The sequence below is a fragment of the Macrotis lagotis genome, chromosome 4 (assembly GCF_037893015.1).
Source record: "Macrotis lagotis isolate mMagLag1 chromosome 4, bilby.v1.9.chrom.fasta, whole genome shotgun sequence".
Taxonomy (NCBI): domain Eukaryota; kingdom Metazoa; phylum Chordata; class Mammalia; order Peramelemorphia; family Peramelidae; genus Macrotis; species Macrotis lagotis.
The window spans coordinates 197,574,024-197,598,079 of record NC_133661.1 but is presented as its reverse complement, the minus strand read 5'-3'; the positions used below and the strand labels follow the sequence as shown (position 1 = coordinate 197,598,079).

General features: G+C 39.5%; 1 protein-coding gene across 1 annotated transcript in view; it reads left to right on the top strand.

The window, feature by feature from the left end:
- Positions 1-4,386: 4,386 nt before the first annotated feature.
- RASGRP1 (RAS guanyl releasing protein 1) overlaps positions 4,387-24,056 on the top strand; it is a 110,468-nt gene continuing 90,798 nt past the window's right edge. Inside the window, exons 1-2 of the mRNA XM_074235075.1 lie at positions 4,387-4,469; positions 13,311-13,492. Of these exons, the coding sequence (XP_074091176.1) occupies positions 4,429-4,469; positions 13,311-13,492 (223 nt within the window). The 5' untranslated portion in view covers positions 4,387-4,428. The remainder of the gene's footprint in view (positions 4,470-13,310; positions 13,493-24,056) is intronic.

Here is a 24,056-nt window from a genome sequence, read left to right as displayed (position 1 = left end):
CAAAAACTTCTCTCCTGGGTATATGTTAAAATTATACAAGATTCTAGAGTAAATGGAACCACAAAGATAACTAACTGTACAATGATCCTATGATGATCAACATGCATTGAGGCCTAAAATGGATGTAAAGTCAACAAAGGTGTTTCCCACTTTTAAAAGAACATTTTTATCTTGTGCTGAGTGTCTAGAAAGGGAGAATTCTGGATTACCCTGTTTGTCAATGATAGTATTGATTCTGTCATGTACAAGAATATTATAGGACCTCCTCAGTCAAGTGCAAAACTATTTATAAAAAGAAATTTAAAACACTTATGTAGTTATTTCTTAAACCTAACCTTAAACAAAAATTGTGAAAAATGCTTATTATTCAAATGATGACATGTAGTTTGGATGAGCAACCCATTAAGTTAGTATATCACTACATATACACTAGATAGGCAGTGCTTTCAATGATCCTAAATTACTCCCTATTAGAGAATTATTAATCTTTTTAATATCAATATTCTCTCTAGCTATGAATCTGAGAAAACCACAATAGCAAAAAACAAAATCAAAATTGCAGATAATCCAAAGGACAATGGAGATATGAACAGCAGATATTAGTAGGATATAGCATATTTGCCAAGAAGTTGCAAGAAGTGGTATAAAATATATTATTCAAGATGTTTAATATGATTGGCAAAGTGCTTGACCTTAATACATACTGAGGGACAATGGATAGTCTGAGTGATGCACTGGTTTCCTTGGGAGTTAAAAGAACTGGGGAAAGCCTCTTGGGTAGATGCTTTAACAGGAATTTATATGAGGATTTGAATCACAAAGGTTAAGAAGATATAAATGCAATGATGGAAGAAATCTCTCAATGAGTTGGAACTCCAATAAATTAATGAAGTATTGATGTTCTCAGTGGGAAGTCATGGTATATTTACTTTTTATTTTGATATGCAATTATTGACTTTATATAGCTTAGTCTATTAGATTAGCATTGTTCTCCAAAAAAGAAATGTGTGATGCATCTTTGGAAATCTAAAAGACTTGATGAAGGATCAGTTAATAGCTTCTATATAGGTGCTATGCATTGTTCTTGATTATATCAATAATGTAGCTTACCAAAAAATCAAATACCTCTTTTTGTTTATGATTCTTCTCCTGTACTTGGAAATATTTCAATCCATCTTGGCAACACCATATCTACATATTTCATACAATTTAACTATAGATGGTTGACATAATTGAAATTTTTTCAACAACAGAAGAGCTTGCTTGACTGTGGTTCTTTGGAGCACAGATTGATGGAATTTTCATCATTCCAATGACAGAAAATTAACTCTTTACTTCCACTTTTAAATCAAATGACCCTGTTTTTCATTTCTTTCATATTTCTGCATTCATGAAAAAACATTTTTCAGTGCTATAATTAAGGATTGTTCCTGTCACCTTCATCCCTTTCTTCTTCAAAGCTAAAAAAAAAAGTTGTCAAAATATTTATGATAAGGATGTTGTCCTTGCTCCAAGAGAACATCAGCAAAGTTCATAACTAAATTCCCACCTAAACCAAGATGATGATCTTTATCTATTTTTGAGGGCTGATGAAATTTGATAGGGTCAAGCCAAACTAAGACTCTCATATTTTGTAACTAATTCTAATAGGTTTGCCATTTAAGAATTAGGCACCTTCAAAACAATCATACATCAAATTATCAAAAGTAATATTACTTCAAGAGAGCAGCATATGAGAGAACATTTTTTATTCATTTAATCTATAAGAGGTCTCAATTTTGTAACCTGTCTGATTGATCTGGATAACTGTTATCTGCAAAATGAGGTATGAAAATACTAATTCAAATCTTTCCCTTCTAATTGTATTGCTAACAAGACTTTTCTTTATTTGATGTTTCCCAATACATTCCTCTCCTGAGGTGACAAATATATCCACTCAAAAGAACACCCAAAACACACTTCATTTCCTGAATTGTGACTTCCAAAATGAAGTTTTTCTGAAAAACATAATGATTTGTTTCAACAACAATTTAAAGAACTTGACTGGATTTAGTTTCTCACTTTTGAGATTCAAAATCCCAGAAGCTAATGCTGAACAGCCTGGAAAATTTGATTGAATATCTCTTTTGATCCATTTCTTCTCTCTAATAGTAGTTACTTTCTACTTCTTTCAAGTAGACTGTGACTCAGCTTCATCTTCTTCATCAACATCAGAATCACAGAGAATGTAAGATCTTATAGCAATTCACTTTTCTTTTTCTTTTTTCCTATCTTTGATGTCACTTTCAGCATATTCCATTGTTAAGATGGACATTTCAAACCATAAGTCTCCAGGGTTATGATGATATTTAAGAATATTCAAAAATTCAATATACAGGAGGACTAAATAGGATCTGAAATGAATAATCTCTTTTGAGTGCCCTCTAGGGCACTAGAGATCTGTGGGTCTATTTCTTTAGAAATTTCTTACTTTAGAAGCAACATTTTATCTTTAATCATTATCTATCTAGTTTTCTACTGAGCTGAATCAAAACACTGCCAATCTTCTGAAACAAGGAACTGGGCTTTTTCTTATCTGGAACTGAGTAGAATTAAAAACTTATACCACTGTCTGAAGAGCTCCCCCTGGTGAAGACAAGAAATCTGAGAAACAGGGACTGCATTTTGTTTTTAGGAGATTTTCAAGATTCACACCAGTTGAGGCTTTCTAACTCCTGGGTTCCTGGATTCTTTATCTCCTCCAAGTGTTCTTCTAGTCTTTGTGCAAGAACTGAAATCTGCTATCTAGGTCCATTTGATTATTGTTCCAATTCCTCCAACAGAGTAATTACTTTCTCTTTATTTTGTGGGAAATGGTTTCTTCACCCAGTCCTGGAGCTCCTGGGGCAGGATAGTCAGAAATTGCTTCAGTACCAACAGCTCCATAATCTTCTTCTTTGAATGGACTTCAGGCCTTAGCCACTGATAGCAAAGCACCCATAGCTGGCACAAAACCTCTCAGGGACTGGTTGTCTTCTGGTAACAAAACTGTCAGAAAAGCTACTGAAAGATCTCCTTGGTAAGGCACTTGTTTTCTGGTTGACTGGATTCCTGTTCCCAAGTATGATCTTCTTTCACTTTCAAAACTTCCTTCTGCCAGAAAAACCTTCTAACATCTCAAGATTGAATATCACAAACCCTCTGAGGGTATCATGGCTCTTTCTTTGAAGAAGCTTTCTAATTTGCATTTCACCTCAAATCAAAAAAGAATTTATCAAGGGCTTTCAAGTCCAGAAGCCCTAGGTTCAAAAGAGGACAAGTTGGTGGGTAAATACCACCAATCAACTCTGTGGCTGGAAGTTGCAAAACAATTGTCTATTTTCATAAGTGGAGGGAATTTCCTTGCTGGAAATGCCCCACATAGGTTGAATCAGGTGAAGACCACCTCTAACCAAAAAAGTACACAACATTGGGCTAATAGCTGGGAGATGATTAGTGGTGGAGTTCTCTAGAGAAGTCCAAGACAGGAGTTTGCCGTCTAGAAGTGAAAAAACACAAGCCAATGGAGATCTGATAGGGCAATCTGGGCTGGGAAGAGGGGGGCAGCTTTCTGGTGCCCTGGGGTGAAGTTTTCTCTGAAAAGTTAACTGTCAGAGGAACCCTATCTTCCCCTTTCCTCAGCAGCAAGAAGGGGAAGGAGAAAAGAGAGAGAACTCGGTGTGTGGTGTGTGTGTGTGTGTGTGCGTGTGTGTTGTGTGTGTGTGTGTGTAAAAAAGAGAGATCAGTCAGGCTAGGCCACAATACTGAGGAACTTGAAGAGGTTTCAGAGAATCAAGAGTAGAACAGATCTTCCGTATAGGAGAGATAACATCTGTGTCAGGTGGTTGAGGGGGGAGTAACAGTGGCAGAGAGGGAGAGAGAGAGGGAGAGAAAGAGAGAGAGAGAGAGAGAGAGAGAGAGAGAGAGAGCCAGACAGAGACAGATAGAGAGAGACAGAGACAGTCAGAGACAGAGACAGACAGACAGACAGAGACAGACAGACAGAGACAGAGACAGAGAGAGAGAGAGAGAGACAGAGACAGAGACAGAGAGAGAGAGAGAGAGACAGAGAGAGACAGAGAGAGACAGAGAGAGACAGAGAGAGACAGAGAGAGACAGAGAGAGAGACAGAGAGAGAGACAGAGAGAGAGCGCCAGGGGTGACCGGAGAGAGGGGAAAAGAGAGAGCTAGAGAGACCGACAGAGACAAAGGGGGAAGGGGGTAGAGAGAGGTGTCTGTGAGTCCTTGCGTTGGGCCCCGGGAGGAGTGAGGGGCGGTGCGGCGCTGCCCAGAGAGGAGGAGAGAGGAGGAGGCGGTGGCGCGGCGCGGCGTGGAGGCTGCTATGCTCGGCGCCCCGCGCCTCCCTGCCCCCGCCTCCCGAGGTGAGCCGGGCCGCCCAGCGCCGGGGCCATGGCCATGGGGACCTTCGGGAAAGCCAGAGAAACTCCGCGGTAAGTGCGAGGCCGGGCTAGATCGCCGGACTGCGGGGGGGCGCGGCAGCCCCGCCCGACCTCCCCGCACCCTGCCCGTCCGCCCACCGGTGCCCCAGACACTTGCGCTCTTTGCTCCGGGTCCTGGGCGGCTAGGGCCGCCCTCCCTCGGGCCCCTGCCCCGCCGCCCTGCCCTCACCTGCCCCCGCTCTCGCTCCCGGGAAGATGCTGCCCGGTGGGCGCCGGAGGTGGCAGCGGCACCTGTCCCGAAGCCCCGGGGGCGGGGGCTGAGGACAGGGCAGAAGCGCCTTTGCCTCGGGAGGGGATGGGGAACGGGCGCCTTTGGTGGGGGGGGGGGGGGTGGAGGCTGCTCGGTCCCCTTGCCTTCTTCGGCGGGGGCCAGGGATGGTCGCCGGGGCCGCCCCGACCCTCCCCTACTCCTTCCCGGGGCACCTGGGGATTGACTGAGCTCCGGGTCGCAGCGAGGACCGCACCTGCCTCACCCTCAGGGTCCAAACGTCGCCATCTGGCGGCAGCCCGCATCGGACCGACCTGGACCCGCGGCCCAGATCCCTCCCCTGAATCTCTCAGAACCCTTGGGGTCTGGGCCGCAGCGCAGGAGACCCGGCCCCTTCGATCAAAAAGATTGCGATTAGGGGCGGCTAGGTGGCGCGGTGGATAGATCACCGGCCCTGGAGTCAGGAGGACCTGAGTTCAAATGCGACCACAGACACATAATGATTACCGAGCTGTGTGGCCTCGGGCAAGTCACTTAACCCCATCTGCCTCGCAAAAACAAACAGATAAAAAAAAAGATTGCGATCTGATGAGCAGAGAGAAAGATTCACGGAAACCTGTCAGCCCTTACCTACCAACCGACAGCTCTCAGAGGTAGATGCTTTGAAGAAGTTTTAAAGCCTGGGAAGGTAAAAGAGAACAGAAATAGGTGAGGGTGATCTGGCTTGGAGACTGGGAGCAGACTGGTTGCCAAACCGCTGGCAACTTAAACTGCTCTAGGTGTCAATCTATCAACCACTCTCCTGGGTTAGGGCACTTTGGCCCTGGGAGTACAGAGTCAAATAATCCCAGAGAGAAGGACTTCGAAGGTCTCAATTATTCATTGAAAATAAAGTTGTGAAACTTCAATTTTCCCATTCCAGCCCACTTCCTGAACTGGAGTTCAGCCTAAAAAGGTATCCCATCCATCCACACTAACCCCGGAGAGACTACTACCCCAGTACAGATAGTTAATCACGAGAGGACTGATTCAGAACTGTAAGGAGCACTAGAGGCCACTGAGCTCAACCCCTACTTTAACAGATAAAGCTCAGGGAAGTTGAGTGACTTGCCCATGGTGACTCACTCAGGGACTCAATAAGACGAGGGAACCTTTGCAACCAGGAGTGTGAAAGAGTCAGGTCATATTGTCTGGACAGCAGATTGTTCATTTTTTAGGGTGAGCATTTACACTTGGGAGCTTGATTTAATGGTCTAGTATTTTTGTGGTGGTTTTGTTGGTCTTCTAGGGTTAATAAAGTGTTGGGGGAAAATGTTACTGCAGATTACATTTACAAGTGTTCCCCTCGGGGTGGTTAGGTGGTGCAGTGGATAGAGAGTACTGGCCTTGGAGTCAGGAATACCGGAATTCAAATTCAGCCTCAGACACTTAATAATTACCTAGCTGTGTGGCCTTGGGAAAGCCACTTAATGCCATTTTCCTTGAAAAAAATCTTTAAAAAAAAGTGTGCCCCTCAGCAGAGTAGTTTAACTTCTAGAATGTACCACATTTTCCAGGTTGTTTTTAAGCTATTTTTGTGTAGTGGGAGGGAAGAAGCCAAGGCATTCTAAGAGCCACCATAATTTTAACTTTATACTTTTGGAAATTAAATTTTGAAATTATTTCTTTGCCTATATTTAAAAGGTTAACCACTTCAGTGCCTTACATAATAAGATTTAAAAACATTCTGTAAATTCTTTTAAAAAGTATTGCTATCTGCAAGTCATATCATAGAAAGGGAACATGGAGAAACAGAAAAATCCAAGGATTTGTCATGAGGTCATAAATGGGATGAGTCAGTAGCAAGAGAACCCATGTTTCTTGATTCATAGTATAAGGAACTCATTACTTGTCAATTTTCCCAGATTTTTTTCCTCTTGGTCTCTCAATTTGGAAGTAAGGTTTATTATTTTTTCTGTCTCTCATGTTCAAGCCTTGATTTCTGTAGCTTTTGCAAATCTCCCCAATATTTCCCCATATGTCACTTTTCACCTTTCACCTTCAAAAGTATTGGATTTGAAGTCAGAGGATCACCTAAGTTCACATCCTAGTTAAGCAACTTACTATTCATAGTTAAGTGACTTAACCCTTCTGGATCTCAGTTTTCATCTTTGTAAAATGACTGGTTGGATCACATAACTTCTAAGGCCTCCTCCAGTTTTAAATCAGTAAACTAGAAAGAAGATCCTCCCTCTCCCTAGAGACTTCCTTTGAATTTCTAGTTTTTTCTCCTTTGATGCTTCCTACTGGACTTATATATGCCTCTTCTAACTTTGATAACCAGTTTTCTCCCATTATTGACTGTGAAGAACTTTACTAGAATGAGATGTTAGGTCTAGAAGATGAAATCTTGACTAGAGCTCTTTATTATCCTAATGTTTTCATATGTAAAACAGGATAAGAATTAGGGGAAGCCATTGCTTTTTCTACTACCTTGGCTAGCTCCACCTGCTTTCTTCCCATTGTACAAAAGACTTGGGAGGAAGAAACACTGAAGCCAACTCTCAATTATCTGGGGCCAGGAATGAAATGGGATAGAGATAAAATAGCCAACACCTACAAGTTATCCAAAGTGAATAGCAAATATGTCACTTTTCATTTCTCCCACACTAATGGAGATTAGATAAGGCATGGGGACTTCCCAAGTCACTTCAACTTAGCATTGTGATCTGCTATGTGATTTTCCCTAGATCATAGTCAATTTGTCATCTGAATTATGTTCTGTTGAGGCAAATGCTATGTTCTTTTCTTGAAATTCTTTGACGGTGGGGGTGGTATTCCAAAAAAAGACTGTTGAGAGTAGTGAGGACCACAATCCAGGATGATAAATTTTTATTGTGTGGTTTACATGTAGCAAGGTTATAAAGTCAGCAACACTCACTTGTAGAACAACCCTTATTTAGTTTCATCATCCATATACATTTTATCATCACAGGTTCTGGTATAATACAGGGATATATTTGTATATTTTCTATTAACTGACAAAATTTCAACTATTTTTCATCAATCTCAGGGCCCCTTCCCCAATTAATTATATATTATTTAATAAACTGGAGAAAATTCCCCAAAAGATATCTAGGTAATTTACTAACAGGTGTAATCAATCAGAACACAAAGACACAAAAATTATTTACAATATTTTATCTGTGAGAAAGCTACAAGTCAAAATCATGTGTAATCATCAATGTAATCTCAGATAACATTTTACTTCTGGATATATGCGTTCACTTATTAGTTCACTTATTAGTTCACTGATAAGTCTCTCAGTCAAGTCTCTTTCTCTCTCTCTTTGGTTTTTGCAAGGGAATGGGGTTAAGTGACTTGCCCATGTAATTATTATGTAATTATTCAAATTTGAACTCAGGTCCTCTTGACTCCAGAGTCAGGGCTCTATCTCCTTCATTACCTAGCTGTCCCAAGACCCTTCTTAAGAATGTTCTTTACTCTCTTCACAAAATAAAGCTTAAGACAGTTCCATCCAGAAAGAAGGCCTCTCCATCCATCTTCTCCAGCTTCTCTCCAACAATGACAGGAAAGCAGATACCTCAGCTTGCATCAAACTATCACTCTTAGTCATGACTCAATCCCTTTCTCTTTATAAATGTTATATATTACAAATGTTACATTCCCTTTATAATATTTCTTTGTAAAATAACAGCTAAGAAAAGTCTCCTAAGTTTCTCCTAATTGCTTTTGTTTTTTGTTATCATCGCACTTCTCAAACCTTCTTCATGAACTCTCCTCTCATCAACTGTAGCACTATCCTGAATAGCTAATCAAGTGTGTAGAAACTTAAGATTTAATGTATCTTTTAGATGATATAGTAGATAAAGTATTAGAATTGGAGACAGGAAGGTTTGAATTCAAATTCTGCTTTAGACACCAACTAGGTACATGATACTGGGCAAGAAATTTAACCTTTCTGGACCTCATTTGTAAAATAATAGATTTGGATTTAATGCCTTTCTGCTCTAATTAAATATGATTGATCCTTCCTTTTCCCACCATACTGCAAAGCATTTAGCACATAGTGTTAGATGAGCAATGAACCCAGAATTGACCATAGTTTTTAACTTTCTCTCCCAAGCAACCTTTTCCTAAGAGCTGCTCACAAAGACTCCAAGTGGTTTGATTTGAACTTTTTCTTTTCTTTGCCCAACAAGAAATTGTTCTGCAATGAAATGGCCAGAAGGAAGCATGTGAAAAAATGGGGTGAACCAACTGAAAATAGATAGTTCTGGAGGATCAGATATTGATTATAATTTCTCCAAAGAATCAAATTTTGGGGGAGGCTGAAGTATTATCCACAGGAAAGGCAGAAGAAGAGGCTATAGGCTTTCAGAGTCTTATCTTTAGCAATCTCTCTACTATGTCAACTCTGTGGTTTATTTTATAACAGAAGAAGAAGCATAGTCAAAGAATCTTTGTTTCATGCTTTTCTTCCAAGTTGAGATCCTTGTTTCACTGATGGAATCTGAGTCGTTTTCCTTTCATATTGTTATGAAAATTGAAGGATCCACAGAAGTTAAGTCTAATTCTTTAACTGACATGTAGAGAAACCAAAGGCAAACAGGTAGAGGGCCTTTTCTGAGGTTATATAATTCATTAGTTAGTCAAGGCTGGGAGTAAAACTCAGTCTATTTGAATTATAGTCCTATGCTCATGTGCTTTAGGATTCATTAAATCTCTAAGTTGGAAGATTCCTTAGCACTTAATTTAGCCTCTTGTTATCAGTATATAATATACCTGATAAAGGGAATTTTCATCCTCCCCTTGAAAACTCTCCAATCTATATCTGTTTCATCTGCTATCAAAATTATCCTGTTCAAGGAGAGAACCTTGCAAGGACTTCATATCCTACCCAAGTCAGATCCCAGGGAAGAAAGGGGGGAATTTAGACCAGCAGTTCAGCTCTTAGCAGCCCACTCATTTTTACTAGCTGTGTATAGACATAGTGAGTTAGTGAGGATGAAATTTCTCACACTATTATTTTACATTCCTTTATAACCAAACCCCTAAGTTTGATCCGGTGAAAGATCTCTTTCAATAGCAACAGGAATGAGAAACAAATGGAAAATGGGTTAGGTCACTCTTTTTTAGTATCTCTAATCCTCTTTCCTATTTCTTCCAGCCTCCTCATAATCAGCTGTTTCTTATTTCTCTTCTATTGGCCCTTGCTTCCTTTTCATTGTGTTAAATAGGTGAACAAAGAACAATACTTCAGCCAACTCAGTTATCTGAGTCCAAAGATGGGATAGGATGTGGTAGTATGAGATGGGCTGGAATTAGATAGTGATAAGAAAACTATTGATACCTACAAGTAATTCAAATCTTGTAGCCAATACAATTACTTTTTATTTCTTTCACACTAACAGAGGGAAGTGAGGAGGTACAGGAATTTCCCATTTCTTGCTTTGGAATGCACAGTTTGATTTTTACCTCTGTCCTTCCAACCACTGTCCCTGGAAGGTTTATTTTCCTAATCATGTTCTACTTACAATAATATTCTATTATACTCAAAGTATCCTTGACAATAGGGAGATGATAGTCCAGAACCCTTCTGGATGTCAGGAGGAAGTTAGTTTAGAAAAGATTTTCAAGTTATGTGTGGGCCCTTAAGAGGAACGGATATAAACCTGACTGATTCCCTCAGAACTAATATTGCTTTGCTAAGGTCTTTCACACTGTAGAGTTAAGATGGTTTTTAAAAAATCATAGCATTGTTTTATATACTGTAGGTGCTTAATAAATAATTATTGATTCTTATTTGACTGAATGGATCCTAGCCTGAGCCACTCCAGTGACATTGGTTCTAGGCTGTGTTGAAACCAGGTTCAGCCAACTTTGGGGAGTCCTTTGTTAAGTCCTTGGTGTGGGCAGTTATAATTTTGTGGTTGTTCAGTCATGACTCTGTGACTCCATTTGGGATTTTTTGAGCAAAGATATTAGAGTAGTTTGCCATTTCCTTCTCCAATTCATTTTACAGATGAGGAAACTGAGGCAAAGAGGGCTTCCCCAAGGTCATGTAGCTAGTGTCTGAAGTCAGATTTGAACACAGGAAGAGGAATCTTTCTGACTCCAAGTCTAGTCCTCTATTCACTGTGCCACCTAGCTGTCCCATTTACATCTTGGAAGTCAACAAATCAAGACCTGATTTATGTTCAAACTTAAGAAAATGATGATGAAAATGTTAACAATGCAGATAAGATTTACAAGTATTGGAAGTGTGTAAATATTTCCCCTGCCTAGAAAGTTTAGCATTTACCACCAAATCAATGAAGAGGCTATAGTTAAACAGACTGTCTAAATGCAATCTACAGATATCCTCAGATTTTGTTTTTCTATGTTACTAGTTGTAGATGACCATGAGTATGTCATATGCCCATTAAAAGAGACAGAAATCCCATCCTCTCCACTAAGCTTCTCCAGGTTGCTTTAACTGGAAATTCTTCTTTCTCTCAACTCTCATAATTATACTTACTATTCCATGCTGGTGTTTTGGCTCTTCTCCCATTATTTAGTTTCTTATGTATGCATATGCTTTATCTCTTTGTCTAGATCATATGGACCTTAGAAGTCATCCAATCTAAACCCTCTTCATTTTACAAATGAGAAAACTGAGGCAAAGAGAGAGTAATTGGATTTGCCCAGGGTCACACAGCTACTATGTGTCTAAATTAATATTTGAACTCCAAGTCTAAAGCTCCATTCCATCTAGTTATGTTTAATTGTGTCCTCCTCAACCCTGCCACACAGTAGAATTCAATAAATGATTGCCACTCTAGCTTTCCTTCACATACTCATAAATAAATAACCAAGATGTTTCTTTTTTTTCCCCTTTCTCTTGCTTCTCAATGGTTTGGGTGGATTATAAAAGAATTTATCTTCCAGGGTTGTTGTGAGAATCATATGAGATATTTGTAAAACGCCCTTTCCAAACAGAACTGATTAATAAATGTCTAGTGCTCCCTTCCTAAATGATAACATCTCATAGATCTCTGTCTGTCCTTTTTCCCAAACAAACCTCTCATGACACAACACATTTTTTTATGGGGATGACAATTTGAAAAGCGAAGAGAGAATAAAAACAAAAATATCCACATCGAACTTTGCATTGCTCCAGTAGAGCTCTGATACCTTTATCATTAAGACTAAAATCATGAGATTGAATCTAAACAAGGAGATGGCCAAGAGTCCCTAAAGCCAGTTCCAGATTCAAGCTTTAATTTGACACTAAAGTATAGGAAAATTCTCTAAAGTCAGGAGCTCAACTTCAATCTGTGTCAAGGAACCCTTTAGCAGTCAGGTGAAACCTATGGAGCCTACTAAGAACAATGTTAGTAAATGCATAAATCATAGTAAATCAACTTATAAATATCCATTCGTGCTTAGTGCTAGTGCCAAGTCACTAGTCAAGCTCTGGAAATACAAAGGGGAGGGGAGGTAGAATTCCTGCCCTTAAGGATCCTACAGTCTAATGGTAGGAACAAATTGCAAACAGCTATGAATAAACAAAATATATATCAATTGGAGTTAATCTCATAAAGAAGACACTACCTTAAAGAAATCTGGGAAAGGTTTCTTGCAGAAGATAGGAAGAAACCATTTATATTGACAAAGTTATCAAAATATTTTTTAAATATAAGTTCATGGACCTAAGAAGGTTAGTGAAAATAAAATTGTAATTTATTTTATTTTTTTATGTATTCAAATTCAGAGACCCAATGAAATCTATTTAGACTCAGAGATCCATGCCCCCCCCCCCCAGCTTTATGTCTAGGTTTCCCCCTCCTTTTTTTTTTAATAAAGTGAAGATAAACACTGCAGTGTCTTTTGATAGAAGTTCTTTTAAACAGTAAAATGCCCAGGAATGATTTCTTGTGCTATTAATAAGAAAGAGCAATTTAAAACCTCAAGACAATCCTTGTGAAAACGTAGTCCCAAATCTAGTCTGATTCCAACCACCCACCCACACCTATTCCTCCCCGCTTTTCCCTTCCGCCCCTCCAAAATCTTTCTGTAGGTTGGAGGTTTTACTAGAACATCCCGACTTTGTACGACCTCCGTGGCATGGCTCCGGCTAAATCAAGTCATTTCTGGGCGAGAAAAGAAAAACAGAGCTTAAAACTCAAATGAGGGACCTGGGGACTAAAGCAGGAGTATCTATCTCTCTTTGGACCATTGATTGACCAAAGCTAGAGAAATGGTCTCAACCCTGCCAGCTCTCTCCCTGGCTCCCCACTCTTCCTTTGGGAATGAGGATCATCCCAGAGGAAAGCCCAATAAGAGAAGCAGCGTGGACCTGAAAGTGAGGAGCCCAAGGTCGAAATTCTAAGCTCCTCAAAACTCCAACCTTCTCATTCGCCGGGACCGTGTCACTTTAACAGCCCGCGGTCTGTTTGGTGCATTTGCCAAGTGGGAGGGTTATGTCTTCTCCCAGCCCAACTCCCGGGATTTAATTGTCTTATCTCTCTCCACTTTTCTTTTCAACCTGCCTGCGGAGCTTGCAGCTCCTTCCCCACGGCTGCCTTTTTTTTTTCCTTCTTTAAGATCCATACTCACTGGGTCTTCCCTTTTCCGTTTAGGAAGCCTCCCCATGGCTGCAATGCTGCCCCAAAAGCAAGACTAGAGGTGAAGTCAAGCAACCCTCTCCCCTCTCATCCCAACTTGGCCCAGATCGCTCAATTCCGAATGATGATGTCGCTAGGACATTTAGCCAAGGGAGCCAGCCTAGACGATCTCGTTGAGACGTGCATCCAGTCTTTTGGTAAGTTTTTTTCAGCTGGGATGGATGTGTCCGAGTGTAAGAACCTGTGTATGATCCATATGCATACCTATATTATTTTCCTTTTGGAACACTTTGGAATTTTTTAAGATTTGGGGAAATTCATAATAAGCTTTTGAAACAGTCTTTGAAATGTTTTAGATAGTCTTCTCTCCCGTACATATTGCATATGAATATGTGGGGGTGATGCTTCGTGATGAAAGGTGTGAGAGGAAGTGAAAAAAGTTATCCCTAAGGGAGTTATATTTTCCATGGGATCGAGTTTTTCCTGCTGTTAATAGGTTTTGTGAAAATGTATTGAAAGAATGACTGTTGAGATGCGTTGTCACTTTTCTTTCCTTATGTCCTGTAGACTTCAAGGGACATTAAAAAAATATATCGATGGCATATTACCAACTGACAGAAAGTCAGAAAATTTCAATCATTTGTGTAAACAGAGCCTGAAAATCTTCCTTGGAATCAGGAGGGCACTTTTGATAACCTAAGAAAATGAGTGGGTCAAGGCAGAATGCTTGGGCTTGAATTAGAAGAGGTTCTTATAATCAGCCCTGTTTTTAGGGGTAGAAAATTTTAGAAATAAGTAACCACTGCTACACACATTATCCAGTGAATTATTCATGATTTTCACTTTTCCAATGCCTAAAAAGCCTCAACATTAGGAGATGCATAACTGAAAAATGGTAGACAAGCTCTGAAAAAGAGCCCTATTTTTATTTCATTCAGTAAATAATGGTTTTTTTCTTATTATATAAGGGGTAAATCACAGCTGGAAAGTACTCAAAATTTTGCCTCCCTCTCCCTCAAAAGGAAAGACTATAATCAGAATGAGGATTTCAGAATGTTTCTTTGACACCTTTCTTTGTTGAAAAATCCCCTCCCCCAAAGTCATTTCTAATGACCCCCTGTATTCTTTTCTTTCTCTTTGTGAGGCCACATGGCCAGCTTTGGAGCTAGGAGGATCTGCCTCTGACAAGTACTGTGTGATCCTAGGCAAGTCATTTACCTCTCAGTTTTTCTAGTTAACTCTCTAAGACTATAAAATGCCAGCCTGCATTGACAAAGATTTTCCATACCCTTCTCCCTTTGTGAGACAGATAGCTGTGTGTGTTTATGTGCCATGAAAGGGTCTATCTCAAGAATCTGGGGCATAAATGAGCCTCTTTTTTTGAGGTTTTGGATAATAAAACAGAGGCTGGGTTCCAATCAGGAAAAGATACAAATATGACTCAACTATCTTCAGGAAATATTGTCTTTAAAAGTATATCTGGTCTTTGAATGTTTTGATAAAGATTAAGAACAATTTACTTTTCTATGATACTTTAAGTTTTGTGAAGTTCTCTCTTCACAATCTTGTGAGGTAAGTAAAAAGTATTATGCCCATTTTGCAGAGGAAGAAATAGAAATCCATTGGGGTGAAGTGAGTTGCCCATGGTAACATTCAAGGGAGTAAATGTCAGCATCAAAATTAAAACCCATCTCTCCTGTCTTTCTACCATTACAGCTTACTTTTCTAGTTGACTTTTTAAAAAATCCTTTTTTTCTGTGTATTTCAGAATTAGAGCAATTTCTTCTCTAAGATCTTTTTAAGCATGAGAATTGTGATAAATTTAGCAATTTTACTGATGACATTTCAGTATTCACCTTCATTTTAATTCTTCCTTTATTCTAGAATGTTTAATTATTTTGTTAAAGGGGGAAACATGGGAACAAAATGAAGAACTTTCCATTTAATGATCTGTTTTGCAAAAAACAAAAACAAAAAACCAACAACTAAAGAGAGAGAAAGATTAAAATCCTGATTGTAACATCATCAGTGATGAACTTTTTCTCCACCTTTCTTTCAGAAAGATCAAAACTCTTGATCAGTGTTCCTAGATTGGCTTTCAGAATGGCAATGGGAACTGTTTAAGAAAGTGATCTATTTCCATTTTACAACTGCAACATCGGAAGCACAGAAATGTTAGATTCCATATTGCAATTCATTTCCCTCATGTCCTATTCCCTTCCCCCCCTTCTAATTCTCCCCATCTTTTGTGTTAAGAGGCTCTGACAGTTCTAGGAAAAAATCTAGTTGATTGAAAGGGACCTCAGAGGCCAAGTAACTGGACTCCCTCATTTTATAAATAAGGAGGTGACTTGATTTTTATTCAAGACCACACAGGCAGCAAGCATCAGAGGTAGTAGTGAAGTAGATAGAGCACTAGCTCTGGAATCAGGAAAACCTCAGACATTTACCGGCTTTGTGACCCTGAACAAGTCACTTAACCCTGTTTGCCTCAGTTTTCTCATCTGTAAAATGAGCTAGAGAAGGAAATGGCAAGGCACTCTAGTATTTTTGCCTAGAGAAGCACAAAAATCATACACAACTGGAATGACTGGACAACATCTGTCTTCAGAACATTCCAATTGACCTTGCTTGCTGCCTCATAGAATATAGGGTTATAAGGGATGTTCATGCAACATATAGGTCAACTCCATAATACTCCAGATAAAGAATCAGAGTTTGCACAAAGTCCCACATTCAGGAAGTAATAAAGCCATGACTCTAATGGACTCAATAACATCCAGTGATCTTCTGTGACCAGAGCTGATTTTTCAATCCTTATCTTGGACTTCTGAGTGAAATCTTGGAAGAACCATATCCAGATCATTGAGATCTTCTATGAAATAATCTGTTCAATTCAAATCCTCTAAATAAAATTCCTTTTGTCAAAGGAGAGTTTATTACATCTCAGAAGCTACTGTGATGTGATCTGAAAAATCTGAAAGCTTTAAAAAGTCCACTGGACATCATTATCATAATAATGATAATAACTAGCATTTATGTGATGTTTTAAGGTTTGCAAAGTATTTTATGTATATTATATTTTTTATCCTCATAACCCTGGGAGGTAGCTGTTATTATTGTCTCCATTTTACAGATGAAGAAAATGAGGCAGGCAGTGGTTGAGTGACTTGTTCAGGTTCATACAGCCAGTAAATGTCTGAGATTGGCTCTTCTTAAGTCCAGATCCTGTACTTTATCCACTGTACTGCCTGACTGATTTTATAAACTATTGCAATTATCACCAAAAACTGTGCATTCATCAATTCATTTTTGCCACTCAGTTGTGCCTAATGAACTTGGGCAGGCCTAGAAAATGTAAGACATAGATACATTTCTCTGTATAGCCAAAGACAAATATTAAACCACGATGAGAATGAACAATAAAACTGTCTACACCCCATACACCTCTGTAGAATAAATGAATTTTAGTGTAGGAGGCAAGGATAATTATTTTTTAAGGCTGAAATAGTGCTATATGCTGGGGAGATAGTATGCAAGCAACTGTACAAATAATCTCTACATAGGATAAAGATTTAATCGACAGAGGGAAGGCACTGGCATTAATGGAGTTGGGTAAAGAGTTCCTGTAGAAGGTGGAATTTTAACTGGGACCAGAAGGAAGCTGGAAGATAGATATGAGGAAGGAAAACATTCCAGACATGGAGAACAGAGGAAATCTACCAGTGGGAAGGTGTATGTTGTGATGGAGGATTAACTAAGAGGCCAGTGTCAGAGTATAGAGTAGGGGGAGGGCAAGGGAAGGGCAGCATAAGACCTAAAAAGATTGAAAAAATAGAAGGGACCAGAACCAGATTATGAAAGGTATAGAATGCCAGACAGAGGATTATATATTCCATCTTGGAAGTGATCTTGTAGATTATTTTTTTTAGGTTTTTTGCAAGGCAAAAGGGGTTAAATTGCTTGCCCAAGGCCACACAGCTAGGTAATTATTAAGTGTCTGAGACCAGATTTGAACCCAGGTACTCCTGACTCCAGGGTCAATGTTTTATCTACTGTGCCACCTAGCCGCCCCGATCTTGCAGATTATTGACTAGGGCAAGAGTAACATGGAAGGATGATCTCTTTGACAGTTGAATGGAGGATGAACTAGAATAGGGGAGACTTGTCATTGTTAGATCAACTAGCAGGCTAAAACAGGAATTCAGTAAATACTTATTAAATTAATCTCCCAGTAACTCAATTTCTTTATATGTACATTGGAGAGATTGGAGTAGACAGCTTTTGAGGTCTCTTTTAGCCCCAGATTTCTGATCACATGCATTCAGGCCTTGGATTAATAAATCCTGGATCCTTTAATGCCTCTGTCATTATGCCACTATGGCCCTAGGAAACAAATTTGATAACTCTGAACCTCAAGTTCTTCATCTGCATTATAGGGAGGTTAGGAGGAAAACTTTTAATTGATGATATCTCAAGTCTCTTTAAAGCTTCTACATTCTGTGCTTCTGTGAAATTCAGAAGAATTGTCAAAGGCTTTTCACATAGAAGGGTGAATGATAAACCTGTCTTCCAGGTTACAAGAACCCGTGTTTTTTTGTGCATTAAGTGCTGGGAGTTTCTTTTCATAGGAACATTTACATGAAAGAGGCATTAGAGAAAAGAACATTTTGTGTCTGAAAGAGATTGGGTGACAGCAGCTCTCATCTGTGATTTGCTCCTCTCTTTGCTTTTAAATCTGTGTAATATACCTTTGGGTAGAGAACTCAGTTTTCTTGCTCATTTGAAAGCCATGTTACTTCTTAGCATTAGTGGGGGAAGGGATAGAGAGTCCACTTTGTAGACATTTCTTATTATCCTATTCCCCTCTCTGTCCCCTCCTTCTTCCCCATTCCCCACACCAAATTGACAAGTATTTGACCTTGTACATCCAAGTATGATGTGGTCCATACATAGCATAGAAATGAAGGAACTGCCCATCTTGGCCTATTCATTGCAATCCTGGGTTTCTATTTGGGGTTTGTTAAAAGTATTTGTCACTCAGTTAAAGTTTTGTCATCTGAACAGATCCTATGTTTATGTTGCATGTTAAAGCTTTGGGTGCATTCCCAATCTATTATTTCTTTTGTCACCAATGCTGAGAGGTCTATAGGACAGCTATTCCCAACTTCACAAAAGTTTAGTGATTTACCTTAAGTTAATGACAGAGTTCAGCCTCAAAGCCAAGTCTAATGGTTCAGCTCAAATACCACTTACTGTCTACCTGAAGCCTTTTCTCACAGTTGTCTAACCTTCCTTTCTCACTGCCCCCCTCACTAATAATAGTGCCTCCTCATCTCTCATAAAGTGTTGTTGTTCAATCATATCTGACTCTTCATGACCACTTTTGAGATTTTCTTGGCAAAGATACTGGAGTAGTATATCATTTTCTTATCCAGCTCATTTTACAGATAAGGAAACAGAGATAAACAGTGATGTTCTCAGAATCACATAGTATCTGGAACTGGATTGGAACTCAGGTCTTCTTGACTCCAGACCAGGCACTCTATCCACTAATCACCTTGAGTTTGAGGTCCTGAGTTCAACTTATATTACTTTTGTTGCCTTGGGTAAATCATTTAACATCCTTGGACCTCAGTTTCCTCATTTGTAAAATGAGAATATGGGCTTCTGAGATCCTTTCCAATTTTAGAGTTAGGTTCCCATATGTATCTGGTATCTTCCCCCTAAAGAACAGAAATTCTGAAGGACCAAGAGTTTTTCATTTTTGTCTTTCTATCGTTAGCACCCAGCATAGACACTGGCAGGTAGTAACGCTTAATAATTGTTTATTGGTTGATTGAATTGATTCTGACCTCCAAGTCATATACTGTGTTTGCTTTTCAAAATCCTTCATAATCTGCCAGTCTTCCTGTACCTTACTCACAAAATTCTCCATCTCCTGACTGAGCATTTTCCCTGTCTCCCATGCCTGGAATATCTCTCATCTATTCTTACCTTCCTCTTTTGGCTTCTCTGGTTTCCTTTAAGTCCCAGTTAAAATCCTGTCTTCTCAGAGAAGCCTTTCCCAATCCCACTTATTGCTAATGCCCTCTCTCTCTTAAGTCTCTCTAATTTATCCAGGCTTGTATTGCTTGTATATACCTGTTACAATTTGTCTCCCCTTCAGACTGAGAATGAGAGCTTTCTTGTGACTGGTGCTTTGGATAATGTCATTTGTTGTATCATTTCATTTCTGATGCTTAATTACCCTATTTGGGGTTTTCTTGCAGAGATATTGAAATGGCTTGTCATTTCCTTTTCCAGTTCATTTTACAAATGAGGAAACTGAGGCAAACACTGATTTTTTTTTTCTCAAGGTCACACATATAGTGAGTGTCGGAGTCCAGATTTAAACTCACAAGGATGAATCTTCCTAACTCCAAATCTGACTTTCTATGAATTGCACCATCCAGATGCCCTATTAAGTCCTTACTCTGGCAAGAACTTTGCCAGATGCTGGGTATGAAAATACAAAGTCCCCTGTCCTCAAGGGGACTGCAAGGTGTTGAATTCACCTTTGTTTAAGACCCACACCCAAATCCTACCCAAACAAGTTAAAAAGTATAGATGGAAGTGTTATAAGATACAGAGAAGAAAACTTATACTTGTGGAGAGGTATTCAAACATTATTCATTATTTTAGCAAGACAATAATAATTATCTGGGCTTTAGTTTCCTCATTTTTAAAATGAAAGAGTTGGATGGAAATGATCCCACTTCATAAAAATTATATGATGCTTTGAGACGCAGTTTCCTCATCTATAAAATGAGCTAGAGAAGGAAATGGCAAACCACTCAGTATCTTTTCTAAGAAACCTAGATGCCCTGGTAAGTTGGTGCTACCCTCATTTTATAAATGAGGAAACTGAGGCAGTCAGAGGTTAAATGATTTGCCCAGTCTCATACACCTAGTAAAAAGCAGGGTCAGGATTTGAACTCACATCTGGCACTTCTATCAACTCTGCCACTTAGCTATCTAATAACCTAAGAGCAGCCAAGTCATTGTGAGTACTACTAAGAATGCACCAATATTTAGGACAACTAGGCAGTGCAGTACATAGAGCACCAGTCCTGAAGACACTTGACACTTACTAGCTGTGGGACCTTGGGAAAGTTACTTATTTCTATTGTCTCACAAAATAAACAACAACAAAAATGAATTGGTATAATCATTAAATTTTTCACTCTTCTCTGAAATAGGATTTAATCTAGTCCTTTGGCGACTAGATTGCCCAACTATTTTACTTTGCTGTTGTGTGACCTTGAGCAAGTCACTTTACCCTGATTGCCTCAAATCCAGAGCCATCTCCAGTCATCCTGATTCATATCTGGTCACTGGACCCAAATGGCTCTGGAGGAGAAAGTGAGGCTGGTGACTCAGCACCACACACCTTCATTCAAATCCAATCCCAGGCAGGTCATGGCATCACCTCCCTGATGTCATGGTCTTCTTCAAGAATGAAGGACAAGCTTCAATAGATGACCAGTACATAAACCTGGCAGACTTTTGAAGGGGATCTCTGGAGAATTTTCTAGTTGCAATATCCAAGGTTGCCTGCCTGTGAACAGAAACCTGAAGGAGCAACCCTGAGTCATTGAGTTCAGGGCTTTCACCTGAGTCAGCCCACTCCCACCATCCTTTCATCAGAGAGCATGTTCTACATGCTGCTTCTACTGATGCTATTTAATCCAGTCTTTAGCTGAGCATAATTAGGCAAATCCACACAATGCAGTATATTTGATGTCAAATGTGTATGAATCACACCATATGTATCAGAGGTAGAGCCTATAAGATCATGGAGGCTGTTTTTACCCTGTAGCAGACTCCGTTAACATGTGACGGTGTTTGCAGATGTTGACCAGAAGAGAACTTCTGGGTCTAGATTCAGAAAAGTAGGCTTCAAGGCTTCAAGTCTGTAGTTGTATCAAACATTTTGGAAGAGGCATTCAAAGAAAAGTGACTAGAAAAATGCCTGAAGCCAAATTTGAACTCAGGTCCTCCCCCTGCTCCAACCACTACACCACCCAACTGCTCCTAGCTATACCCGACACTGAATGGCTATGGATTCTCTCAATGTTTAAGATCAGGAAATGAATATTTGCTAAGCCAGTATTACTTAAGAGTGAACTATTTATTTGACAATGTTACATTAATCAGTGGAAGTTCTACCTCAATCTTTTTTCCTAAAGAGAGCTGACAATTTAGGGGCAGCTAGGTGGTACAGTGGATAAAGTGCTAAGCTTAGAGTCAGGAAGATTTAAATCGTGACCCTGAGCAAGTCACTTAATCTTGTTTGTCTCTAAAATGAGCTGGAGAAAGAAATGACAAACCACTTCAGTATCTTTGCCAAGAAAAACCCAAATGGCATCACCAAGAGTTGGGCACGACTGAAAAACGACTCGACAAGAAGGACTCAATAAATACTTTTAAAATTCATTTTCTTCAAGATGTTCCTCCTTTAGTGAAAGCCAGAGAGGTGTTGCTGAGACATTTCTATTACTGAGTCATGTGGTATTCTTATTTTCCTTCAGTATTCTTGTCCCTTCTTGTAGCAGTAATAATGTGATGGGCAGGGTTTGGACTGGAAGGCAGAAGACCTGGGTTCAAATCTTAAGTCTGCAACTTTACTAGATATATGTATGACCTTGGGCAAATCTCTTTACCTCTGCTCCTCGTTTTCTTGTTACACACACACACACACACTTTTCTGTGCATGTTCAGTTGATGCTCGTGACCTGGGTCTCTGATTTTCAGAAACTTGTTAATATTTCCCAAAGGGAATTTTTTTCCATAACAGGATAAAATTATTCAAAAACTATTTAATGAGAAGCATCTTTGTTGCTCTGGGAACCTCTACTTAAGTCTTCCTACCATGATTGTCTCCATTAGTAGTTTCCTAGAGCCACAGCCAGATTTATGAATTAGAATCTCATAAACCACCAAGTCCAACACGTGCCAGAATAAGAATCCCTTCTATAGTGTCCAAGGGACTATCTAGTCTCTGCTCATAGATAACCAGGGGCAGGAAACTATCTTTCCCTACTATGTCCTGCCCCCCCCAGGGCACCTTCCTTCCCTCCTCCACCCACTTTTGCTCCCTTTTACATCTTGTCCCCCTCCACTAGAATATAAGCACCTTGAATGTAGGGGTTGTCTTTCTGCTTGTAAAAGACTAGTATTAGTGTGAGGCTCTGCTGATCCTGTTTCAGAGTTGCTCAGTAACCTCAGTCACATTCCACTCTAACCTGAGGCCCCCCAAAGCTGTTGCATTTACAGTGACCACACCCTTGTAAACTGTCTAGGCAGATGGGCTAAACCAGGTAAACTGCCAGTCCTCAAACCCTTCAGTGAGTTTAGTGGTTTATTTATCCCAGAATGTGGAGATTTGCCCTAGTAGAATGGGTGGGTGAGAACAATTTGTTCTGAGTGAAGGCAGGTTAGAGCTTGGTAAAATGTGGAAGATACCAGGTTCATCCACTAAATCCTGGGCCATTTCCAATCATCTTGACTTTTGTTCTGACATGGGACTCCATTGAATTTGGAAGAGAGAGTGGCAGCTTTGTGCATCTCTTTCTCACTTAAATCCAATCCATGTACAAGTCAAGGTATCACTCTGTGATGTCAATGGTCCTGTCAATACAATTTGCATTTTCAGCATAGGGTCTGCCTCATTGTTGATGTTCAATTGTTCAAGCATGTACAACTCTGTTACCATGTGGACCATAGCAAGCCAATGCTTTCCATGGGGTTTCTTGGTAAAAATACTGGAGTGGTGGGTCATTTTATTCTCCAATGAATTAAGGCAATCAGAGTTTAAATGACTTGCTCATAATCACGCAGTAAATATCTGATATGAACTCAGATCTATCAGTTGAGTACCCCAGCTGCATCTCCTCATAGTAAGGGCTAAATAAATGTCTGTTAACTAAGCAACCTTTCCCTATACAATAATATCTCCAATAGTTATGAAGAAATGAGTTGCTGATTTGTATTTAAGGAGGAGCTGCCTATAATTACGAAGTAATTGATCTAGAATGTCCAAAAAAGCATTGTTAGAGAAATTTTCCTTAACTAAGACTGAAATCTGTCTCTGAAACTTGTATGCATTCCTCTCCATTTTTTCCTTTTCCGAATAAGAAGAACAGATTGAATCTCTCTTCCATATGTCAGCAGTCCAGCTATCTAAAACAGGCATCATGTTCCCCCTCTGTCTTCTCATCGCCCAGATAACATTCCCAGTTCCCTTGATCAATCTTAAACGGCATAGTGCTCAGTTCCCTTGACATCTCAGTCATCCTCCACTGGCTACACTCCAATTTGTCTGTATTCTTTTGGCCTCTCAGCCTTTGTCATTATAGTTGTCATTGACATGGAACTATCAGGAACTCTACCAGTGGGTAACATGTGTGACAAGATCCAAAGTAAAACCTAACTGGACATTTTTAACAGAATAAATGAAAATGCAATAAAATAAAGATTATGTTAATTTGTGGTTTTTTAAGTCATTATGCAACCAACAGGAATCTGTTTCTATATGAATTTGATACCACTGGGCTGTATCTCTTTGTAATTTGGTGCTATTTTGATGCTCAAATCTGAGCTGCATGACCTATTTGCAAGGCAATTTTCAAACTGACATTGGTCATATTTCTATCTTGCTAACTCTTTTTCACTTTTTTCTCTGCACTGTTCATTGTCTCTTTGTTCCCCTGATCATTA